Here is a 24,367-nt window from a genome sequence, read left to right on the forward strand (position 1 = left end):
CACCTTCAAATAAAACCTTAGTATTTTGTGTTTTATGGAGTTACAAATTCTTAAATTTAATTCCATGCCAAACAGAATTTAGCTAAACTTTGTTCTGGTTAAACTTGTGCTGAACCTCTTAGAAAAGGAAGCAATTGGGGCTGAGGATGTAGTGCAGTGGTAGTGCTTGCCTACCATGTGCGAGGCCCTGAGTTTGGTCTCCAGTACTATGAAAAGGGGTTAGGGTGAGTAGAAGGACTTGGGGCGGGGGGTGGGGGGGGAAGACATAAGAAGGCCTTATTTAAAAGAAAGTAGATCTTTACATTTTATAACATTAATGACTATTAGATAATCTTTAATGTTACTGAAGGAAGGTGGTCAGATGTGAATTGTTTTACTGTGAAAATAGCTGTTTAAAGAACTGTGAAGTGTCTTGAGATTTTGCCCAACAGTTTTATAGATGCTGGCTGAAGACAAAAGATTTATAGGTCAGAGACAGGATTTATGAAAATAACAGGAACCAGCGTTAGCATTTATGTCAGTTTGCCAAACCCTCTGATCCATAGAGGAACATGTTCAAGACTGAGTGATCCTGTGGTGATGCCTCTCTTATAGTAAAAACTGTTATAGCGGGGCTGGGGAGATAGCTCAATTGGTAGAATGCTTGCTTCTCAAGCACAAAGCCCTGGGTTCAATCCCCAGCACCGCAAAAACAAAAACAAAAACAAAACGACAACATCAACAAAAAACTGTTATAGGAAAGGAAATTCTAGGTTAGGGAACCCAGACTTTTATAATGGGCAGTAAGCCTAGCTGACCTTTTCCCTGGAAGGAGATAGCATCTTTATTATACTCAAGAAAAAAAACAAAAACAAAAACAAAAAAAAAACTGCCCTTTACTTCTTAGGGATACACTGTATCTGTACTTCAAGACTATTTTGTATTTTAATAAGACAGTATGGAACAAAGAGAATGCATTTCTCACAAGATGTATAAAAATGTGACATACCCAGGTATAATTTTGAACAATATTTATCCCTCCTCTCTGTACCTTCTTGACATCTAGTAAACTTTCCCATGATTACACAACTTCACTGGTCACTGATTAATCTTTAAGACAGAATCTGGTACTGGATCCATTCTGTTTTTCTTATAAGACATTGAATTAAGATTGCTATCAACAGGATGGCAGGATGGGGCCAAACTTTGATTATTTGCCTCTGAATCTGAGACCTATTCTGCTGAACCAATTTGGGGAACCTTTAGAGTCTATCTTATTGAGCCAAGTAGCTTTCTGTTTGTTTTTGTACTACCTTCCTGTTGACCAGAAGCATTAATGTGGATATTGCAGGATATGTTGTACAGATTTGGCCTTGTCTTACAAGGAGGAAGTGTTAGGGCTCTTCTATCATTCATAACAATCTTGGCCAGTTGACTTGAAACTGACCTGAATTCCTCTAGGCCAACATAATTTAACTGATTGCTTCAGCTTAAATCAGAGACTTATTTCAAACCTAATTGGGTGACTTTCATTGTAGGAATTGTGAGGAATAACTGCCTCAGTGTGCACATAATTAACTCATCAGTTTTCCTTATAGGAGCCTCCCTCCTGATCAAGAATAGCCTCATTTCAGAGAGATCACAGTTGTCTATGAAGTACATTATCCTCTCATGATTCTTTCTTAAACACTTGAAGGTCAGCTATGACTACCTCTAAGTTGCAAGTCACCACATTTTTGGAAGGAGGCAAGTTTTTGACTTCCATACAAAAAGTACTCTCTCAAGGCTGCATATTACTTATGAGGCTTTTACTTCTATAAAGAATGTCTTGTTTACAATTGTTGCCCACCCCACTGCCACAGGTGGGAACTGCTTAAGTCACAGATTGCAGGATGGCAGTTTCTCCAGTGTGGCTTTTGGCCTTAGGTTTCTCAGTTCAGTATGTATAATTGAGTCTAGTACTTGCTTTCAGAGAGACTACCTCAAGGCAATGGGTCCAATCTTTCCAATCTGTCCCATTTATCTGGGCTTCCAGCCAGGTGGCATTCATCTGTCCCTTGGAATGACTGAATAATAGCTAGAGGAATGGGGATAGAAAAGACATCTAGAGGTCTTGAGAATTGTTTTTTGTAGCAGACAAAGGATCTTGGACCATCCTCTGCTGCTTCCAACCTCTCTGCTGTGAGGTCAGAGAATGGTGATCAGAGCATGTTGGACTGGGTATGTGTTGGACCTGCAGTCAGTTAAATTTAAAATGTTGCACAGTTTGTGGGAACTTTATCAGGAAATTTTCTTTTGTGAAGATGACTCCAGTAGTGATTCTGAAAGACAGAGTTCACAAATATCCCTCCCTTTTTCTCTTGAGGACTGATATGTTTCTCCCACAGGTGCCAGGGTGTCATATGCCTTCTACTGCCACAAATACCATTGATTTCACATTCCAGTAGCTAACTTTACCCTTTTCTCTAGTCATTCCAGGCTTGTACCCACACCTTTTTTCTGGAGCAGTCAGGTATAAGAGGGACGACAGCATTTTTATTAAACTTATGGAGATCTTCTTCTCTCTTCCACTTTGGTCCACATGGGACACCGCAGGGGGACTTGATGAGCCGTGTATTTAACCAAGTGGCCATTATCTTTCCCAGTTTTTTTTAGAAGAAATGTCTATGTAAGTGTTCCTGCCGCCCCATTGTGTTCCTGGGAATCCAGTCCATTGCTTTGTGCATGCTAAACATGTACTTTCCATTCCTCCTTTGCCCATGTTTTCTTAGGGTTTTTTTTTTTTTTTTTTTTTTTTTTTGTTGTTGTTGTTGATGATGAGTTTTTTCAATTTTTTTTTCAATTTTTTCAATATATATATATATATTTTTTGGTGGTGCTGGGGATTGAACCCAGGGCCTTGTGCATACTAGGCAAACACTCTACCAACTAAGCTGTATCACCAGCCCATCAACTTTGTTTTTGAGGAGACTGTTTTTATTACTTATCAATACAAGATGCTTGTAGATGATAGAAAATGTGGAAGGCTATCAGATAATGTAGACTAACAGCCTATTGTTGAGTAATTTTTGTGATTAAAAGCATACCTTGCCCGTCACCATGACTCATGCCTAATCCCAGCAGCTCCAGAGGCTGAGGCAAAAGGATCGCCAGTTAAAAGCCAGCCTCAGCAACAGCTAGGTGCTAAGCAACTCAGTGAGACCCTGTCTCTAAATAAAATACAAAATAGAGCTGGATGTGGCTTAGTGGTTGAGAGTCCCTGAGTTCAATCCCTGGTACCAAAAAAAACAAAACAAAAAAAATCAGCATGTAGGGGTATACCCAGTCTACAAAATTATCCTCTTGACTTCATGTTCCTACTGCTCACATCTCTGCTACCCATCATTTTCAAAAGAGGCATACCTAGAATTGTCAGGAAGGGCATTAATCCAAATCCAAGAAGTGCCTCCAGTGGAGGTTCCTTCTCTTAACAAGAGGCTCCAGTTAGTAAAAGCATCTGTGAACAGAGATTTGTACTCAACGGATTATAGGGTCCTGAAGCTACTAGTGCTTTTCTACATGGCCTCTTATAGTAGGCATAATCTCTGAAGCTTATAAGCATTCAAAAATTAGGCATGTAAAATATCAGTGCCAATTATATATACTGAGCATGGAAGCCACAACTGTAAAACTTTGAATGAATCCCAGTGGCCCCACCCAGAAGGTCACATTAACTTTCTTTTCCCCACTGTTGAACCCTACTCAAAGGAGGTAACTTGTCCCTTCAAAGGATTTGGGCTTCTATATCCAACAGTGCCATAAAATTTTGAGATGGCTCTACCAGAGTTATCTAGTGTCGTGAGTGTATTTGTTCTTCAGTCTCTCTTGGAAACTTCAGAAACTCAGCCTCACACCTACTCATTCTTCTCTTTATAGAAAGGCTAACCTTGAGTTAGGAGGAAGCTTGAGAGAGAGTGCATCTTCACACTATTTATTAAAGGGCATTTATTCTAAGTTTTAAGTGCTGCCAAAGCTGCATTTCGATCAGCCAAATAAACCTGTGATGTTTTTGATCCACCCCAAAGCACTGTGTTTTGTGTCAAGACCACCATTATTGACATAACCATTTCAGTTTGGTAAATCTTGAATCCATAAATGGAGGCAATAGGTTTTGTACTCTTCGGTCAACTTGGGCTTAATTTACATAGTGGCATCATTGTTTTTAGGAGTCCACCTGTTTTGAGTGTGCTGTCATTATAGACCAAATACATTTGTGTCTTTCCACAGTATCAGAACATATTGAATAACAATTCACAGACTGTACCATTTTCATCAGTGGCAGTTCACTGAATACTTGTGGGTCATCTGGTAGTCAGAGCCAGTCAATCACAGGTTCTTCTATCCAGATCTTAATTTCTAGTATCTGTCACACTCAAGTCATATATCCCACTTTACACAGTGACATATGTAGGTTACAGGGTCAGTAAATTTTAAGGGTATCACAGGGGTTCAGAAGGCTGAACTGAGGGCACAGAGGGCAGATGTAAATGCAAAGAGTCACTGTAGGTGGTCAGATAAGATTATGAATCAGCCTAAGAACTTGTTCAAGGCACAGAGCTGTCAAAGTGTAGAACCTTATTCTAGACCAAGTTCCAGACAGATGGAAGGTTCGTTGTCAGCTTAGAGCATCAGCTTGAGATGTCAACTTGGAGTGGGACCTGTGTGGTTGTATGATCAGGAGAAATCACAATCTGCTAAAACCTGAGGACAGAGATTTGGAGGTTTGTCACTGCGGCAGTTTTCTTGGACAAGGCTTGTGACTAGTGACAAAATGACAGGGTCAAGGTGCTGCTTTCTAAGGGTTCTCCTCCTTTTATAGGTCTCAAGTGAGGAGATTGCATCGTTGTAGTGATCTGGTATGTTTGATAAACTCATGGACATGGTTTTGCCTATATGAATTTAATATGCCAGTCCATCCTTGTGTTTCTGATTAATTTGATAAGTTCACAGGGATCACTTTTATTAGCACAATTTATCAGGTTGTACCTATGGTTGTGCTAGGCAGATGATGGTGGTTTACTTGTATAAAGTGTAGAGTCTTTCCTCCTCAGTACTTAAACTCAAAATGGAGTAGTTTCTGGCAAACTACTGCTTTACAAAATGGAGTATCAGAGGTTTACTTAGCTTTAAAATGGGTGTTCTATACATTATGGAATAACTCAACATGGCCTGAAACCTGATGTCTATATATTATGGAGTAACTCAGCAGAGATCAGCCTGCTCTCCACATCACCTTAATGTGGGCTATTTGTTGTTCCATTGTCAAGTTAGCATTTCTTAAATTTTTGATCAATTTTAGTATTAAGGGTAGGAGAATTAGAGTTGACAGCAAGAATTTTTTAGATTCTCATTCTCCAGTGAATCAACTTTAGCATATTTTAATCTCAGTCCATAACAATAAGAATTTATGGACTGGTTGGTCCCTAAGGGGATTTGTCTCAGGGAAGTTTCTCATAGAAGATGAATGCTTTCTCACAGCACACAGGCCCCTCTTCCAGAGCATGCTGTGGCTCTTTATTGTCACCTCCAGAAGATTGACCTGCAGGAGGAGCTGAGCACTAAGATAGTTAGCTTTGCCATTTTTTAACAAGCATTATTTGCCTTATCCTTTGTCTTCCAAGCATGCTAACCAAAGATTTGCCTGGTTCTGCCCAGAGGAGCTGCAGATTTACCTCTTTTTCACACTCAGTGAAATATGTGTCTCTGTAACAGTTGTCTGAAAAGGGACAGAACCTTATGTGCTCCCCCTCCACCAGACAGATCTTAGTTGTTATTCATGAGACAGACCTACTCCTAACTATCAGCTTGGTGAGGAAACTCTTCCATCTGGAGGAGAGTTGGAAATAACCAGGGCATTATTAGTTTGTTACCTTTGAAACTACCTACTTCTGATACTCATCCTGAAATATCTCTTCAGTTCAGCCTCATTAACAGTAAAGTGGAAGACTTCACAACCATTCTCATGGACTTTTCTCAGTTCCTGTTAACTGCACCTTCCTTCTATTGCTAGAAAAACTATTTTCCTCCCTCCCTCCCTCCCTCCCTCCCTCCCTCCCTCCCTCCTTTCTTCTCTCTCTTCCTCCCTTCTTTCCTTCCTTTGTATGGGGGATTGAACTCAGGGGCACTTAACCACTGAGCCACATCCCCAGACACCCCCCCCCCCCCCGCCCCTTTGGATTTTATTTAAAGTCAGGGTCTCACTGAGTTGCTTAGCACCTTGCTAAGTTACTGAAGCTGGCTTTAAACTCACAATCCTCCTGCCTCAGCCTCCTGAGCCACTGGGATTATAGGCATGTGCCACCACACCTGGCTTAGAAAACCTTTGTAAACATTCCATCTTCATTGCCAAAACTGTTCAATATTGTGAAAAGTCTATGAGATTTCACCCTCGTAAGCTAATAGCTACCACAGTTCCATGGATTCTGTTGGAAGACATAAGACTCTTGAATCAGAGACAAAGGACATCATTACTCATGGCAATTGCAATAGCCAGAGTGTCAGCATTTATACTAGGTAGAGCCCCAGTTTCTACAGGATACTTTAAAGAGAGCCAGGTGATGCTTGCACACACAAAGTTGGATGCACTACAGGAAAAGGATTCCAGATGTGGGGTGGGGGGCATACTTTTTATTTATTGGACCTGGGGCCTTGCATATGCTAGGCAAGTGCTTTACCACTGAACCCCATTCTCAGCCCAAGGGGCCACACTTTTGAAACAGGCAGTAAAGCTTTTGACCTTCGTCTTGAAGGCCTATATTATATTTATTATATTAGATAGTAAACAGACTTTCCTTTTGCTTTCTAAGGAAACACTGTGTGTAACATGTTCTATGTGTAATTAATCAGAACAGAGGTACTTAGTACATTTTCTCAGAAATTGTACAGAATTGTTTTGGAGTTGGGCTAGCTGGCTAGCTTTTTTGATTATAGGTTCTTTTTTTTTTTTTTTTTGGTACTGGGGATTGAACTCAGGGTAACTTGACCACTGAGCCACATCCCCAGCCCAATTTTGTATTTTGTTTAGAGACAGGTTCTCACTGAGTTGCTTTGTGCCTCACTTTTGTGGCGGCTGGCTTTGAACTCACGATCTTCCTGCCTCAGCCTCCTGAGCTGCTGGGATTACAGGCATATGCCACCATGCCTGGCTTGATGACAGGTTCTTTCCCCAACCTATTTAAAAATTCTGATGAAATAAGATAGAAAATAGAATTTTAATAGATCTATTAGAGGCATAACATTAAGCTTTCTTTCCCCCGACAGTACCTTTCCTTCCCCCTTTTTCTGCTTTAGTTCAGTTCAGAGTTCTAGGCTTTTCTCATCTAGTCAACTATAGTTGCCTCTTAACTGGTCTTACTGTTGATAGTCTTATTCTTTCTATCCTCAACATCTCTGTCAGAGGTTTCTTTAAAATGCAGATATGATCATGTCACTCAAATTTGTCATTAGTTCCCCATTATTGTTAGTACAATACTTAAATTGTTGAGCAGTTGCATGATTAATTCTTGGAATGACTCTGCTATCCAGTTTTTAAATGTTCACAACTAAATAAAAATGCATAGTTTTATTATTATTATTGTTATTATTACTTTGTGGTACGGAGATGGAACCCAGGACCTTGCAAGTACTCTATCATTTAGCTACATTTCCAGACCCCCCAAAATATTTTTTTAATGAGCTGCATTCCTAGCTCCCCCAAAATATTTTTTTTAAAAACCTCATAGGCTATTAGTAGGTAGTCTGTACCAAACGGGTGCAGTTTGCTTGTTAATAGTTTATAACCTTTACTTTTATTTTTTCCTTTTATGTTTTTGTCTGTTGTGTTCAGTCTTTCTGCCTTTAATAATTTCCATGTTTGCCCCTTACTTCTTTTCATTTTTTAAAAATATATTTCTTTTTTTTTTTTATCTTTGTTTTATTTAGTTATTTTTATGTGGTGCTGAGGATCGAACCCAGTGCCTCATATGTGCTAGGCAAACATGCTACCACTGAGCCACAACCCCAGACCCTAAAATATATTTCTTATGTAAAGACTTTGAATTCTTTTCACCCTAGTTTAATATCTTACTCTGAATACCTTTCTAGTAATTTCAGATAATATGTATGTATGTCATTGCAGCACATAACTTCATTGTGTTATAATTAGTGATTTTTTTTCTGGTCTGCATCCCTACTATACAAAGTGTAAGCTACTCAGTACAGGATTCCTTAATTTGGTGTCCTGACAAGTTGTTGTAGAATCAAATTCATTAAATTAGTTAGTTGGTGCTTTTAATCACCACTTCGAGACTTGAGGAAATTTATTTGTTTAATTTTGAAGGTAAAGATAGGATTCACTGGAAAATAGGTAAGGGTTACAGTCCATGGTTCACCCTATATTTGGCCCAATATAAGTGGACTTTCATATATATTTTTTACCATGTCAATTAACACTGTCTTGCTTTATTCAAATTTAAAATACAGACTGTGGATATTCATAAAGAGAAAGTGGCTCGAAGAGAGATTGGCATTTTGACCACAAATAAGAATACATCAAGAACTCACAAAATAATAGCACCTGCAAATATGGAGCGCCCCGTAAGATATATTCGGAAACCTATTGACTACACAGTTCTGGATGATGTGGGTCATGGTGTCAAGGTAAGCATTTTATAGTACATTAACTTGAACTGATTTTGGATAGGAAATATGGTGATAATTTTCTTAATTGATAGTCTCTTTAGTAATTAGCATTATAATTTTTATATTTAATATTTATTATTTATTAAACTTGGAACAGAATTTTACCTTTGGAAGAGGCTATATTCAGAAAGATATTAAACTTGAAAAACCTGTTCATTAAATCAATCATTTGAATTCTAGACTGTTGTTTTAAATTTGTATTGTAAATGCTTTTACAACTGAATAATATTTAAAAATAAAAAATGCTTTCAAAAATTGGTTTAGAAAATAAATTATACATACTTTTGTCCTTTTATTCCTAGATATGTATGCATAGTTGTATATGTGTGTATGTTGATATAGTTCTAGCAATTTATAAAAAAATGAAAATTTTATGAAATTTTCTTCTTTATACCTGTTGCCCTTTTCCCTCTCTGAAAAACAAAACAAAACAAAACAAAAACAACAACAACAACAACAAAACCACAACAGACTTTTAGGAGAGATTATTTGTTGCTCATGTTCATTGATAAGCATGGCAGAATTACCTGATCTTGAAGATATCTATAGTTTGTCAGTTTTGGGTATTCATGTGTCACTTTGCAAGCATCAGGAACGAACTAAATTCTTTAACCATCTCTGCTTAAGATAAATCATTTCTCTGAAATACGGTAGTCCCTTTCTTAGAGAAACATTATTTTATTTTGTTTCTGGTCTTCAAAATATTTTATAATAATTTTTAAGGAGTGAGCTAGAATCTTGGAACTTTTTCTATCTTGTTGATCTGGCTACTATTGTTACTAGGTTTGTTGCATTCTTAGTTTTCTGACACCAACAGCATTGATCTTTATTTTACACTTATCTAAGACTTTTGAATCTTTTCTTCATTTTTATTATTGGGAATTATAGGTAAATAATATGTGGAGGAGAGTACTTATTTCTTGTATTTTTGTCCAGAGTTGTGAGTATGGTTGTAAAATAGGTAAAACTGAATTTTGAGAGTCTAGGAAAAGCATTTTGTATTATTACCCATCTTGGTATTAAAGCTAGGCACACACACACACCCTATACATATTTTTATGTTCACCTGTATACACATATACATTCTCACTTGCTTCTTTTGTCTCTTCTTGATTTTTCTTCCCACTAAAACAATATATATTCATAGTTTACAAAGGACTTTCCATATATGTTAGTGTTCCTGTGCTTATTTTTTAGCTTCAAAAATACCATGCAGTCTAGGAGTTCTTGGATTTTATTAGTGGTGTTAAAAGATAAACATAGGAACATTAAAATTTGGTAGCTCCAGACCACAGGGGATATGAGGAGAAATTCACAGGAGCAAGACAAAGAAAATGTTTGGTTAATTAAAGGTTATTTGGCAATTTTGGGGTGATAAAGTCTTTAGAGATTAGTTGTCAATTTTCTGGTTATTTTAAGTTGGGTTTTGGTTTGCTTTGTAGGAACAGAATACCAGAGCTTTCTTAGCATAATGGCCTCCCAGTTCATTTAACAGTGTAGATGATAAAGCTTTATAATATTTCCATAGGGTTGTTATTTTTAAAATTAATTTCATTAAGTAAATGAGTGAGCTAATCAGTCATTTCAAAGAAAGAATTGACCTTACATACCTTTACTATCTGTCATTTGTAAAACTCTGATCTGATTATGGAGAGAAAAGAGAGGAAGTATAGAGAGTTTTTAACTTTTGATTCTAAATGGTAAAATTACTTATCCATAAATGTAACTGTTAAGAAAATGAAGTAGAAATCTCAGGGAAATAATAAATGTCTTATTTTGGGTATGTTTTGGGTATATTTAAGTCGACATGTAACTTATTATTTTAGGTTGCTCACAATTAAAATATTTTGAATTAGAAGATAATTTTCGACAGCCTCAACACATCTGCATATATAAACACATTTAATAGAGGAGACTGAGCTCCATAAAATGTTAAAGGTTACACCATTGCATAGAAGCAGAGTTCAATCAGAATTTTCATTCCCAATCCAGCTGTGACAAGCTTACACTTGAATGTTAATGTTTTTGGTTTCCTGTTTACTTGAAACAAATGAGCAGAAAAGTGTAAGTGCATTTGGAATATTTTTGGCTATTTAAAGATAGTGTTCACTATATTGTAATGCATATACATTATAAGATACATATACCATAACCTGTATATTTAGTCAAGATCCCATTGTTAGTCACATTTATTCTTCTAAATCCGGGTGTGAAATGAAGTGGTTAGGTAGGGTTCCAAACATTGTTTTCCAATGATTGTGATCCCTATTATTTTATGCACCAAAGAATACCAAATTCCTGGCACAGTTTCTATAATGGAGAACATATCTAAGAGAAAGTAAATTCCTCTATTGGATGATTTCCTTAGAGTCACCTGAAAAATGGTAGATACTTAGTGATAATAACAGATGTTAAGGACAAAAACTTGAAACCCAGAAAAATCTATAAAAAAGTAAGACTCTAGGAACTGAAGTTTTTTTTTCCCTAATGGCACAGTGTAAGTAGTGATGCATTTAGGACTATACACGTTGTTGGATACTTGTAACTAGTCATCTTTCAAAGAAGTAGCCCTTAGAATCAAATCAAACTTTTTTGAATTTCAAATTTTGGCTAAACTGGTTCAGGAGAAAACTTAGGAGTAAGAGTAACATAATAACCTCCTGTTAGCGTTGGATTGCTCAGGATTTGACTTTGTAAGCTAGAAATGAGAATTTTTTCCAGACCCGGTTTGCTAGGTCTTTTCAGTAAAAGAATTTGGAAGCAACCTGTGGTTTTGAATTTTAACATTTGCAGTCTGGCACCTTTTTTAAAAAAATGCTTTGATTAGTGCATTATAGTTATACATAACAGTCTAGCACTTTTTATGATGTACTACTGTTGAAGTAATGCTTACACATGAACATTCACAATCCAGTAGTCTTATGACTTGTAGACTGATACATTAAAATAGGTTTACATCTAATGTATTGTGATTAAACTTTATCCTATGAACTAATCTGCTGAATTAGTTCCATGGCATAAAATTTTGATCTAAGAAATTATTGGGCTTGGATCAGCTTGACATAATTAAGTGGTGGTTTCCTTATAAATATATTTCTTTTGAAAACTATATGAAATGTGTAAGTATTTTCCTAGTAATTATGAATCTTTTTCTTTATGAAATATTTGAAAATGAAATATTTGAAATGTGGCTGGATTTGTTTATTAACAAAAACTGAGTGACTATAAATGTAAACCTGTCCTATCAGATATAACATATCTAGAATTAATTTCTACTTTTCCCCCCCTTTTTTTTGCCAACGTAAAGTGGCTAAAAGCCAAGGTAAGAGACATTACTTATCATTTGATCCACAGTATTTCCTCTATATTGGTAGAGACTGCAGAGCCACTAAAATTTGAAAACTCTTCTTATGTCTGTCTGCTTTTCCCTATAGGTTTTATGTAGATTAAATATACTCAAACAGTTCAAATCAGCAACATTTAGCTTGGCTGTGTTAATATATCAAAGATATATTGACATTTGCATTTATATAGGAACATTAATTTTGCTAACATTTATTGCTTTGCTCATTTTTTGATAGCTGCCTTGCTTTCATTGACTTACAATTAGGTTTCCCAGACATCATATGTGACTTTGTTACTGAATTATTAGATAATTTTTTAGATGGGTGTCTTAGCAAATTGACAGTGAGATCTATAGTTCATGTTTTATGCATACATTTCAGAAATTTTAAGCAACTAAGTATTTGCGTGCCAATGTTTGATTTTCACAAACATGTTTAACAATAAAACAGTACGTAAACTTTAATAGTCGTACCTGTATTTTGCCATGAATCAGTATGAATGACATAAAATAATAGGAAAGACTGAGTGCAGGTGGTTCCTGAGTTATTAAAATGTACCAAAGTCTTTATTAAATCTGTCTGGGAATCCTTACTTCACATTTTGATATTAAAAAAAATAATACATGGTGTTAAAACATCAAGAGAACAATTTGATATAAAAATAAATGCTTTTCTTTCCACATTTTAGCATGGAAATAACCAGCCTGCAAGAACTGGCACACTGTCGAGAACAAATCCTCCTACTCAGAAACCACCAAGTCCTCCTATGTCAGGCCGGGGAACGTTGGGGTAAGAATTCAACTGCATTTTACAAAAGAATTTCTATGTTAAAAGATGTTTCTTAAATGTATGGATCCTTGTCTTGCGACACACTTTGTGTGACACTACCATTTACAAATTGTTTTGATTCTTATTTCCCTAAACAGAATCCAAAGTGAATCTCCCTGCTTAATAATATTCCTTGTATAAGTCTGTACTAGAAAAGTTGTTTTGTGTATGTATAAATTAGTAACATTTATTTTTTTGTCTTCTATTGTTTAAAATTAAATAGAAATCTGACTATTTTATTTCAAATGCAGTGAGTTTTACATGTAAATGGTGTCTTTGCCTTGTATTTATAATATTTATGTAACAGAACTAATAAGTGGTCTACTTAGTGTAGTTTTACTTACTAGTCTGCAACTCCTCTGTTTCTTCTGGAACCTGAGACTTAGACACTCTTTACTTGGAGTACTTCTACCTGTGTATTGACTGGTAATCTTAAGCCCCTTCATACTGGAGTAGTTTATGAAAAGGCCAGTTGGAGAAGTAGAAAAGGTAATGGTGGTTTCTTTCTCCCCATTTCTCAAGGTATTAAATATATCAAATACTTACCAAGACTTTTTTTTTTTAAACCACTGAGTCATACCCCCAGCCATTTTTAACTTAGTGCTTAGGGCCTCACTAAGTTGCTAAAGCTGTCCTTGAACTTGAGATCCATTTGCCTCCTGAGTTGGTGCGATTACATGTAGCATGTGTAGTTGGTAGAGGTGTTGACCAACAATTGGAGCTTAATTTCTGTTTTCATTCTTTAAACCCTCTGTCCCTGGGGCAGAGGGGAGAATGAACTTATTAAACAGAAAAGTAAAGATCAATTATTTGAGAGATCAGTGACTATACTTAGAATCAGAATGTACTTCCTCCATATTCATGTTGAAGTTTGGAAACAAATTGATATTTTAGCTTCCTATGTAAAGGACAGGACTTGTGGATGACTGAAGTGGGAATAAAGTATATTTCAAAGTTTTATATTATTGAGCATAAAATTACAACCATTATTTTTAGAAATAAGAGCTTTAAATTACCCTTTCCTTTAGTTTTCCTACGTTAAAGTAGCAAATTTTAGTTTTTTGTTAAAGTAACAAAAATTTATATACCCCAATTAAGAATTACTTTAATTACAAGCTTTATTAATTTTTTAAAAAATTTTAAATGTTGATAGATCTTTATTTTTTTTCATTTATTTATATGTGGTGCTGAGAATTGAACCTAGTGCCTCACACATGCTAGACAAGTACTCTGCCACTGAGCCACAACCCCAGCCCCAAGCTTTTTAAATTTAAAAAAAAAAATCTGTTAAACCTATTCACAAAGGGAGAATCAGATTTGCAGGAGGGAATACTGTTTTATCTCTCTTATTTGTTATTTCTTTGTTTTCTTCTTTAGACGAAATACTCCTTATAAAACCCTGGAACCTGTTAAACCCCCAACAGTTCCTAATGACTATATGACCAGTCCTGCAAGACTTGGAAGTCAGCATAGTCCAGGCAGGACAGCTTCTTTAAATCAGAGACCAAGGACACACAGGTAAGCTTCAGGTTGAGCGTTTGAACATTTGAGTGTTATGATGGTGTAAAAGGTGCTAAGTTAAGGTGAAGTACTACTCTAATGTTAATATTGAATGTGAAAGTCAAGGGTAATAACAGTAATATATGTGCTGCTACAGATTTGTTTAATTCCTGTTTTTTAGATTTTTAATTTTTTTGTGGTATTGGAATTGAATCTGATGCCCTGTATGTGCTAGGCAAGTACTCTACCACTGAACTACTCACCTAGCTTTTTAAAAAATATATGTTTATACTTAACAGATTGTAAATATTTCTCCCTTTCGACACAGATACAGTTGTATATTTAAATTAAAGCTAAAGAATATTTTTTCAAATGGTCTTTTAAAAAAGCACAAGGAAGGTACAGAATGGGAGAAAAACTTTGCTGCCTGCACCTCAGAGCATTAATATCCAGGATATACAAAGATCTCAAAAAACTTAACTCCAAAAAACCAAACAACCCAATCAATAAATGGGCAAAGGAACTGAACAGGCACTTCACAGTAGAAGAAATACAAATGGTCAACAAATATATGAAAAAATGTTCAACATCTCTAGCAATTAGAGAAATGCAAATTATAACTACACTGAGATTCCATTTCACTCTGGTCATAATGGCAATTATCAAAAATACAAGCAAGGATGTGGGGAAAAACGTTCACTCATACAGTGTTGGTGGGATTGCAACTTGGTACAACCACTCTGGAGAGCCGTATGGAGATTCCTCAGGAAACTTGGAATGGAACCACCATTTGACCCAGTTATCGCACTCCTTGGCTTATACCCAAAGTACTTAAAATCAGCATACCACAGTGACACAGCCACATCAATTTTATAGCAGCTGAATTCATAGTAGGAAAGCTATGGAACCAAACTAGGTGCCCTTTGACAGATGAATGGATAAAGAAAACATGGTGTATATATATATATATACACACACACACAGTGCAAGATTACTCAGCCACAAAGAAGAATGAAATTATGGCATTTGCCAGTAAATAGATGGAACTGGAGACTATCATGCTAAGTAAAAGAAGCCAATCCTAAAAAAACGTTCTCCTTGATATGTGGATGCTAACACACAATAAGTTGGGGGAGGAGGGAAGAATAGAAATTTATTGGATTAGATAAAAAGGAATGAAGGGAAGGGGGAAGGATGGGAATAGGAAAGACAAAATGAATCAGACATAACTTTCCTATTTCCATTATGAATACATGACCAGTGAAACTCCACATCATGTACAACAACAATAATGGGATCCTAATTAGAATAAGTTATACTCCATGTGTGTATAATATGTCAAAATACACTCTACTGTCACATATATCTAAAAGAACAGATAAAATTTTTTAAAAAAGCATGAGGCAGGACTGGGGTAGTACAGTGGTGGAGCGTGCTTGAAGCTTTGCGTTCAGCGCACGCGCACACACACACACACACACACACACACACACACACCCTCACACCCTCCTGCAGCAAGGAAAACAAGCAAACAAACAAAAACAACCAAAAACCCACAGAGCAACAAAAACTTAAATACCACAGAAGTTAAACCACATTAAATACCACAGAAGTTAAACGTTGTGGTTTAAACTTTAAAAAGTTTGAAGAAAGAAAATTTCACTGATTCTTGAGGATGAATATCTTAAGAGAGTTGATACTCTGGAGTATGTTATTGTATACATGTAGAAATCAGATACCCCAGTGGGTGTTTTAAAAACTTAGTTAGGAAGTATAACTTATGTTCTATAAGTTATGTACCAAGTATCTAACTTGATAGAGTAATTCAAGTTGAACTAACATATAACTATCACCCAGAGCAGAAAATGGAACATCATCAACAACTCAGAAGTTCCCATCAGACTATTTCCTAGAGCCTGCCTTATTCCCCCTAAAAGTAGCCATCTTAATTTTTGAGCACTTTTGTAAAGTCAGATTTATTATATAACTTAGTATGCTTTTGTCTTCAATTTTATCTCTTAGTAACTTGGGCAAGGAACCTCCCTTGCCTTGACTTTTAGGTTGGCAAATTGGAGCTAACTTATTAACAAAATTATTTGGGAGGATTCAGCCAAGTAGAGCACGTGAAATAGATAAATGCTAGGTAATTGCTAATTGTTGGCTGTTGCTACTATGGTAAATACATTGTTGTGTTGATACTTGCATATACTGTGCCAGATCAAGTTCAGTGAGGACCAAAATTATTCTCTTTTTTTGTTATTGAATTACTTGATAAAAGTATGGTTTTACCTTGTAGTGGAAGTAGTAATAGTTTGATTATATTTAACAAGCAGATACTAAGAATTACTTTATTAGATACTAAGCATATACCATAATAAGGGATGGGGTGGGTTTTTTGTTTGTTTTGTTTTGTTTTTTTCAGGAGCTCATTCTGCTAGAACAGTGGTCAACATACTTTTTCTATAAATAGCCAGATTGCCAGTATTTTAGGATTTGTAGGTCACATGACCTCTGTTGCAATTACTCAATTTTGTCTTTGTAGCACAAAAGTAGCCATAGACAAATGTGTGAATGAATGAGCATGGCTGTGTTCCAGTAAGGCTTTATCTATGTCACTGAAATTTGAATTTCATTTAATATTAGTGTATTACAGAAAATTAGTCCTCTTGATTTTTTTAAAAATGTAAAAAATTTTCTTATCTCATAGGCAAAAATCAGGAAGTGGGCCAGTTTTAGCCTGCAGGCCATAACTTACCAACCACTTTGTTAGAAAAAAGACATTTAAGACAACAATGGTAGGACATAATAAATACAGAAATATTTGTGTGCCTATGATGCAGTGATGGTACAAAGCTGAGTACTGAGGAAGTTTGGAAGGCCCTCTCATTTAAGCTTTCCCCCTATTAAAATGTAATAATCTAAAGATAGATTTATCATATTGGAGAAGGACATAAAAATCTTATGCAAGCACTGCAAATCTTTGCCCTTTTGGGCTTGTGGGCGTATTGAGCAAATATTGATTTTTAAGTACAGTATGAACTGGGTGGGGCGGCCTGTGCCTATAATTGCCAGGTACTTGGGAAGGTGGGGTAGGAGGGCCGCCTAACACCAGGAGTTCAAGGCCATTAATCTAGTGGGACCTTGTCTCAAAAATAAGTAAATAAAATCCGGAGCCAAAGGCTATATGTGCACATACAGGTGTTTTCACACATGTATTTCTCATGGCTAAAAGGATAGTATATCCTTGGTAAGTAGAATAGTAAGGAGTTGATGAGAATTTATCAGCAACGGTTATTCCAGAATATCCATGCTGAAACTTTACTACCTTTTTTCTGTTGATGCTCATTTTCCATAAAATTTCTGTTTTATCATTTTTCTTTGAGATCAATGGAATTTTTTAAAAATTAAAGTCAACTTATTTATTTCTCTAATAGAACCTTTCTAAGTAGAGACTACTAGGGAAGAAAATAGTTGTTTAAAAAGTGAACACAAGCAGGTGCCATGGTGCACACCTGTATTCCCAGTGACTCAGGAGGCTGAGGCAGGAAGATTGAAAGTTCAAAGCCAGCCTCAGCAACTTGGTGAGGCCCTTTTTCAAAATAAAAAAGAAAAAGAGCTGGGGTTGTAGCTCAGTGGTCAGTGACCCTTGGTTTCAATCCTTGGTTACCCCGCCCCCCCCAAAAAAAGGGTGAACATAAAAATCTTAGATATTCTTGCAGACTTTTCCTGCAGTAGAAGCAAATAATTCTTCAGGGAATGAATGGAGTTTTTCACATAAATTTTACACCACGATTAATTACTCATAGTTCATTCACTTTCATCTTGTACATTCTCTTTCGTAGTGACCATAGTTGTTTTTCTTTCTCTTTTTTAACTTCCCCAGTCCTGGGGATCTGAACCCAAGGCCTCATGCATGGTAGGAAAACATCCTAGCACTAAGCCACATTCCCCAATTTCTTTATGCTTAACTGTTAATTCCATGATAGTGTTGTTCTTTTCTGCTTTGTTAACTGCAGGTTTTAAATACACTTGTCAACTCCCTGTGAGATTTTTATTGACCATATCTTTCTCAACAGAGATGGTTCCAAATGTTGAGAATTAGAGTGAAACACAAGAGCCACTTCAAGTGTAAGAGTGAAGTTTTGTAATACATAGTTTTAAAATTTACACAGTCATAAAAGGAGTCTTTAGTGAGTTGATTATTATTATTATTTATTTTATTTTTTTTCTTTGGAGACAGTTTTTCTCACTATGTTGTCCAGGCTGGATTTGAATTCCTGGTCTCAAGGTGATTCTCCTGCTGTGACCTTCTGAGTAGCTGGTACTGCAGGCATGCACAGCCACTCCTGTTTTACCTTTGGTCTTTTGTTGTTGTTGTTGTTGGGGGGGGGTTGTTGTTTTTAATCTTTAAATGCTTCTTTCATGTGTTTTTCTTTTCTTTGCAGTGGAAGTAGTGGAGGAAGTGGAAGTCGAGAAAATAGTGGAAGCAGTAGTATTGGCATTCCCATTGCTGTGCCTACACCTTCACCACCCACTATTGGACCAGGTATGTCATTCTTTATTTTAATATGTGGTAATGTTTCTGGGTTAAAATAAATTAGTCATATTAGATAGAATTATTTATTAAATTCATGATTGGAATAACAAATTTAAGAATATTTTAGATTCATTTTCTTGTCCTATTTTTTTTTCTTTTTGTGTACTGGGGATTGAACCGAGGGGTGCTTTACCACTGAGCCACGTCCCTAGCCCTTTGGATTTTGAGACAGTGTCTGTGTCTCACTTAGTTGCTGAGGCTGGCCTCTGACTTGTGATCTTCCTGCCTCAGCCTCCTGAGTTGCTGGGATTACAGGCATGCACCACTACACCTGGCTTTTAGATTGATTTTCACAAAGTCATTAGGATTTTACCAGTTCTTTCTTCTTACATATGGTGCATATTCTTCTTTACCATTTTGCTTTAGAAATAGAAATACTTGTCTTTTTTTTTTTTTTTTTTTGGTGCTGGGGATCGAACCCAGGGCCTGCAAGGCAAGCACTCTACCGACTGAGCTATCTCTCCAGCCCCAATACTTGTCTTTGTTAGTAGTCAAGAATGACATTATTTCAAGAGCAAATCAATATTGTATGATATGTCAGCCAAAAGATCAGTGTCTATAAAGGTGAATTGATTCCAAGAGTTTTGATGTTGCCTTGTGGGCTAGTATTTCATCTCTGATGTTTGCTTGTTCTGTGACTTTACTACTTTTTTTTATGAGATTCACTACATAATTCTGTGAAATGCAGTGAATATAAAATGAGATTAAAATAGGAAAAGTTCTTTTCCTTTTTAGAAAATATACAAATTTAAGACACCCTTGGAAAACATTAAATCAACCTCCAGAATTTTAGAAAATGAAGTGGAGACTTTTGATAGTGTTAAATATGTATGTTTTAAAAGTAAATATTATAATGAGAAATGTTTGGGAAAAAAATCTTAAGCTTCTCAAGTATACAGGTGAAGGAGAAAAAGGTACTTATAGAAGCAGGCATGTTTTATAGTTAATACAATTATAAATTCAGGGTCCATTTTACATAGTAAAATACTTTTATTTGAACAAGCTTACATATGAGTTGTCTCTTTTTTCTTTTCTTCTTCTTTTCAATACATTGTGTTTTTCTGCTGTAGAATGTTTAGATCTCTTTTCTTGCACTCTGACCTGAATTGTAAACTATTTTATTAGAAAACATTTCTGTCCCTCCTCCTTCTGGAGTTCCACCAGCACCACCTCTGCCACCAGTTCTCCCAGTGAGCACTGTGATAGGTGAGATTGCATAACCATTGGAGCCATTGAACTTACTTTATATAATTCATAATAAACTCCTTTGTAGCTAATAGACTAGTAGCTTTTATAGATAATAGATTATAGTTGATAATACAGAGGATAAAGTATGAAATCTAATTCACACTAATCTCTTCTGGTGAAAAGCCTCTGAACTTACATAGTAAATAAATATATAGTAACATTTTCCACAATATGAGACTTTTCTGTGTGTGGTTAACCAACTTAATTTGGTTTTTATTTGTCATTTAGATTCTTGTAGAATTATAACAATGACTGTTAAAAAGAAATTTTAAAAGTCAGCAATAAAATTCCCTCTTCCCAATAGTGAAGGTTGGATTGGTGTATACACCAAAGGATTGGGGTGAAGGTGGGGACAGGAGGAAGAAAAGTGAAAGGAAAATGTGTGATGTGGGGTGCTCTGATGCTTTCCTGTGGATTATAGTTTGAAAAACTCTAGTTTCTAGTGATAGCTGAGAATGCCATGAAACAGTTTTCTCACTAAATGCATTTAAATTGTTCCAAGTTGGGCAAGATTAGACCGAACATATAAGTAGTTCCTCATATGTAGTTAGTGTAAAAACCATTCAGCATAGAAATACACATTAATAGTAATCTGGGTAGAAATGGATAATGAGGTATTTCAAATAATGAGAACTGTGTTTCATTTTAGGTAAAATTTAGCTGTATGGTAACATCTTTTCAAAACATTTACACATATATACAAGGAAAAGGGGGGTAGGCAATAAAAAAAGAGCTTGATAAAAGAAATTGTTAATGGGAAGTCTGTGTGAAAATATGTCTTCAACCTAATTAATAGTCGAGAATAATAAAACCACATCGAGACACTATAACTACTGGATAGGTAAAAATGTAGACCAGTGTTGGTGAGGATGTGTTGTAATTGAAATGTACATTGCTGGTGGGTATTTTAGTTGATACACTCACTTTACAAAGTAATTTTTTGTTAAACCTGGTCAAGTTGAACATATGACTACCTTAGATTTATCAGTTTCATTTCTAGATATTTACACTGGAGCACTAATTCCCAAAATGGTTAAGTGATCCCGTGGGGATTGCAAAGATCCTTTCACAGAGTTTTTGAGGTTATAATCATATCCATTATTCGTCATTTTCATTCACATTCTATTAGAAGTATATGGTGGAATTTTCTAGAGGCTACATGAACTGTAATAAAGTCATTGCTACATGATGGAATATGTACTTGCGTGTTTGTGTGTTTCAAAGATTTATCAGAAAAATTTCTAATATGATAATTATCTATAGTTGTAACACATATCAACAAATGGTTTTTGAGGTTCTCTAGGTTTTTTGGGTGACCCTAAGAGCAAAAATTGAAAACCACTATCTTAGAGCAGTGGCTTTTAGAGTTATATACCCAGATTATCTACATCCAAGAACTAGTTAAAAATGTAAATTTTTAGATTTTAATTCATTCCAGACTTACTCAGTCAAAAACTCTGAAGGTGGGATTCTGCAATCTGTATAACAAGGTCTTAAAGTGAAATTCTGATTATTGATGAAGGTTGAGAACAGTTATCCCAGGAAATTCAGGAACTGTATGTAGGAATTTTTATAGTAGTGGTAGTAATAATAGCACAAATCTTTATGCAACCCAAAACCCAAATGTCTAATAACAGTAGAATGGATAAATTAATTGTGGTATATTTATATACAAATAGAGTAACAGAAATGAATGACATTGGTACACTTATCTACATGGATGAAAAAGTAGTATTAAGAGGAAAGAGTACTTCAACAATATGTATAGATTCATTCCATTACAAAAATTTTATAAATTTATAAAAACTCTTATTAGTTTATTGTTTTTTAAGGTTTTATATCTATCTATATATGTGTATATGTATCAAAAACTACGTAGAAAAGAGAGGGTTTAACACATGCCTTGTGGGGTTGGGAATGCAGGAGAGGGGCAGAAAGCTTTAGTGATTTTGTTAGTATTCTATTTCTTTAGCTAGGTGTTTGTCTTGTTTAAAAATTCATCCATACTTGTATGTATTCTATATATAATTAATATATAACATGTATAGCAGACCCTTTGACATTATGATTTATTTCACAGTAAAATATTAAAATCTAAAATAGCTTGAAACTGCTAAACAATTGTTTTTAATTTGAATCACCAAGAAAAATAGATTAGATATTTTATACCTTTAAGTCAAATATAGAAATCATTTTACAAAGATTTATGTTAAAAATTACTTAAGGTTTACTTCTTAGCTCTCTGGAACACCTATCTGTTCAAAATTACTCATTCACAAAGGCTTTGTAAATATCTTATTATTTTTAAAATGTATTTCTATTTAGAAAATGATTATGTAGGTGATTTAGATAATTAGTGATTGCCTTTGGCTTAGTAGTTGCAAAAGTATCAGATCTTATAAACCAAATTACTTTTTACTTTTCATGGTTCATTCAGCATTTGGGTAGGTTAAGGAGGATAATAGTTTTCCTGAAGTTGACTTTGAAAAGTTTAGTTAAAATTGCAGATTGCTTTGGGCATAGTATAGGGAGAAAGCCTATGTATGGGAAAAAAAATAGATACTCTAAACAGAGCTGTCTTGAAATGCCTTATTTTATAGAATCTAAAGGTTTTTCTAGTTTTGACATTTGGGAAAGTTTAAATACTCTGATAAGTAAGTTAATCTTTCATTTAAAAATCTGATTTTTTCCTCCCTGAGTACTAGGGATTGAACCCTGGGCACTTTGCCACAGAACCACATCCTCAACCCTTTTTAAATTTTTTATTTTGAGACAGGGTCTCGCTAAGTTACTTAAAGAGTTTCAGTAACTTGCTGAGGCTGCCCTTAAATTTTTAATCCTTCTGTCTCAGTGTCCCTAGCTGTTGGGATTACAGGCATACCATGCCTGGCATAGAAATCTGATTTTATATGTGTTTTAAAACTAAAAATCTTACTTCTCATAAAAATGATTCTACTGTAATATGTAATGGTAATATTATCTGCTAGCACAACAAAGATAATATTACCATTACATATTACATACTACTGAAAATAGTAGTCAATGTAGAAGTTATGCTTAACAGTTTTAACTTTATCTAATTTAGACTTAGCCAGATAGATTCTTATATATTGTTAATCAAAATTGTGAAAATTTTGGCAATTTAAAGGAAGAAGTTTATAAATGTGCTTGCCTAGCATGTGTGAGGCCCTGGGTTCGATCCTCAGCACCACATAAAAATAAATAATAAAATAAAGGTATTGTGTCCATCAACAACTTAAAAAAAAAAAAAAAAAAAGTTGGCCTTTATTTCCATGGGTATTGTTTCCAAGATCTCCCAAAGATACAAGAATTCTTAATGCTCTAGTTGCTTATATAAGATGGCATAGTATTTACATGTAACCTACACACATTCTTGGTATACTTTAAATCATCTCTAGTTTACTTATTAGATCTAATACAATGTAAATGCTTTGAATACTTGTTAATACTATATTGTCTAGGGAATAATGATAAGGAAAAAAAGTCTGTACATGGTTAGTATGAATGCAGGTTTTTTTTTTCCTTGAGTATCTTCCATCTGAGGTTGATTGGAACCAGAGATGTGGAACCCATAAATACAGAGAGCCAACTATATTCTAAAATGCACAGAAAGTTCATATTTTGGATTATGCTTATTTGAAAGGTGTAGAATATTGCATTTTTACTTTTATTGCTTTCTACGCAGTAACTGATTTTACCTGTTTTTAACTTCAGAGGTAGAGTTATTTGATTTTTATCTTTACTTTTCTCTTTATTTTGCACTTTGGGCTTTACAATTAAATATTTCTCATTGAGAATTCCCCCCTCTTTGTTCTGCCATCTGAGGTGATTATAATGCTCAAGTTTCTTTGTTGGTTGCCTTTGACTAATGCTTTTCAGCAGCCCCGGGCTCAGCTCCTGGTTCCCAGTATGGCACAATGACCAGGCAGATTTCTCGACACAACTCTACCACTTCTTCGACATCTTCTGGTGGATACAGACGAACTCCCTCTGTGACTGCTCAATTTTCTGCTCAGCCTCATGTTAATGGAGGTCCACTTTATTCTCAAAATTCAAGTAAGCTTGTGCTTTGCAGGCATACAGCAATAGTGGAGCTCCTTTTGAAGGAAATTATTTGAAACGGGCTTTGGCA

General features: G+C 35.3%; 1 protein-coding gene across 14 annotated transcripts in view; it reads left to right on the plus strand.

The window, feature by feature from the left end:
• Window positions 1-24,367, plus strand: part of ABI1 (abl interactor 1) — a 116,241-nt gene that overhangs the window by 79,495 nt on the left and 12,379 nt on the right. For 3 of the 14 annotated variants that reach the window (XM_079106510.1, XM_079106519.1, XM_079106513.1), the window contains exons 3-9: window positions 8,479-8,655; window positions 12,005-12,019; window positions 12,730-12,830; window positions 14,247-14,387; window positions 18,815-18,915; window positions 20,092-20,172; window positions 24,118-24,291. In XM_079106510.1, coding sequence (XP_078962636.1) covers window positions 8,479-8,655; window positions 12,005-12,019; window positions 12,730-12,830; window positions 14,247-14,387; window positions 18,815-18,915; window positions 20,092-20,172; window positions 24,118-24,291 — 790 coding nt within the window. Of the gene's footprint in view, window positions 1-8,478; window positions 8,656-12,004; window positions 12,020-12,729; window positions 12,831-14,246; window positions 14,388-18,814; window positions 18,916-20,091; window positions 20,173-24,114; window positions 24,292-24,367 lie in introns of all 14 variants that reach the window. The other 11 variants (XM_079106517.1, XM_079106522.1, XM_079106518.1 and 8 more) reach the window with 7 other exon arrangements.

This window comes from Sciurus vulgaris (genome assembly GCF_902686455.1).
Source record: "Sciurus vulgaris genome assembly, chromosome: 12".
In the NCBI taxonomy this organism is placed as follows: Eukaryota; Metazoa; Chordata; class Mammalia; order Rodentia; family Sciuridae; genus Sciurus; species Sciurus vulgaris.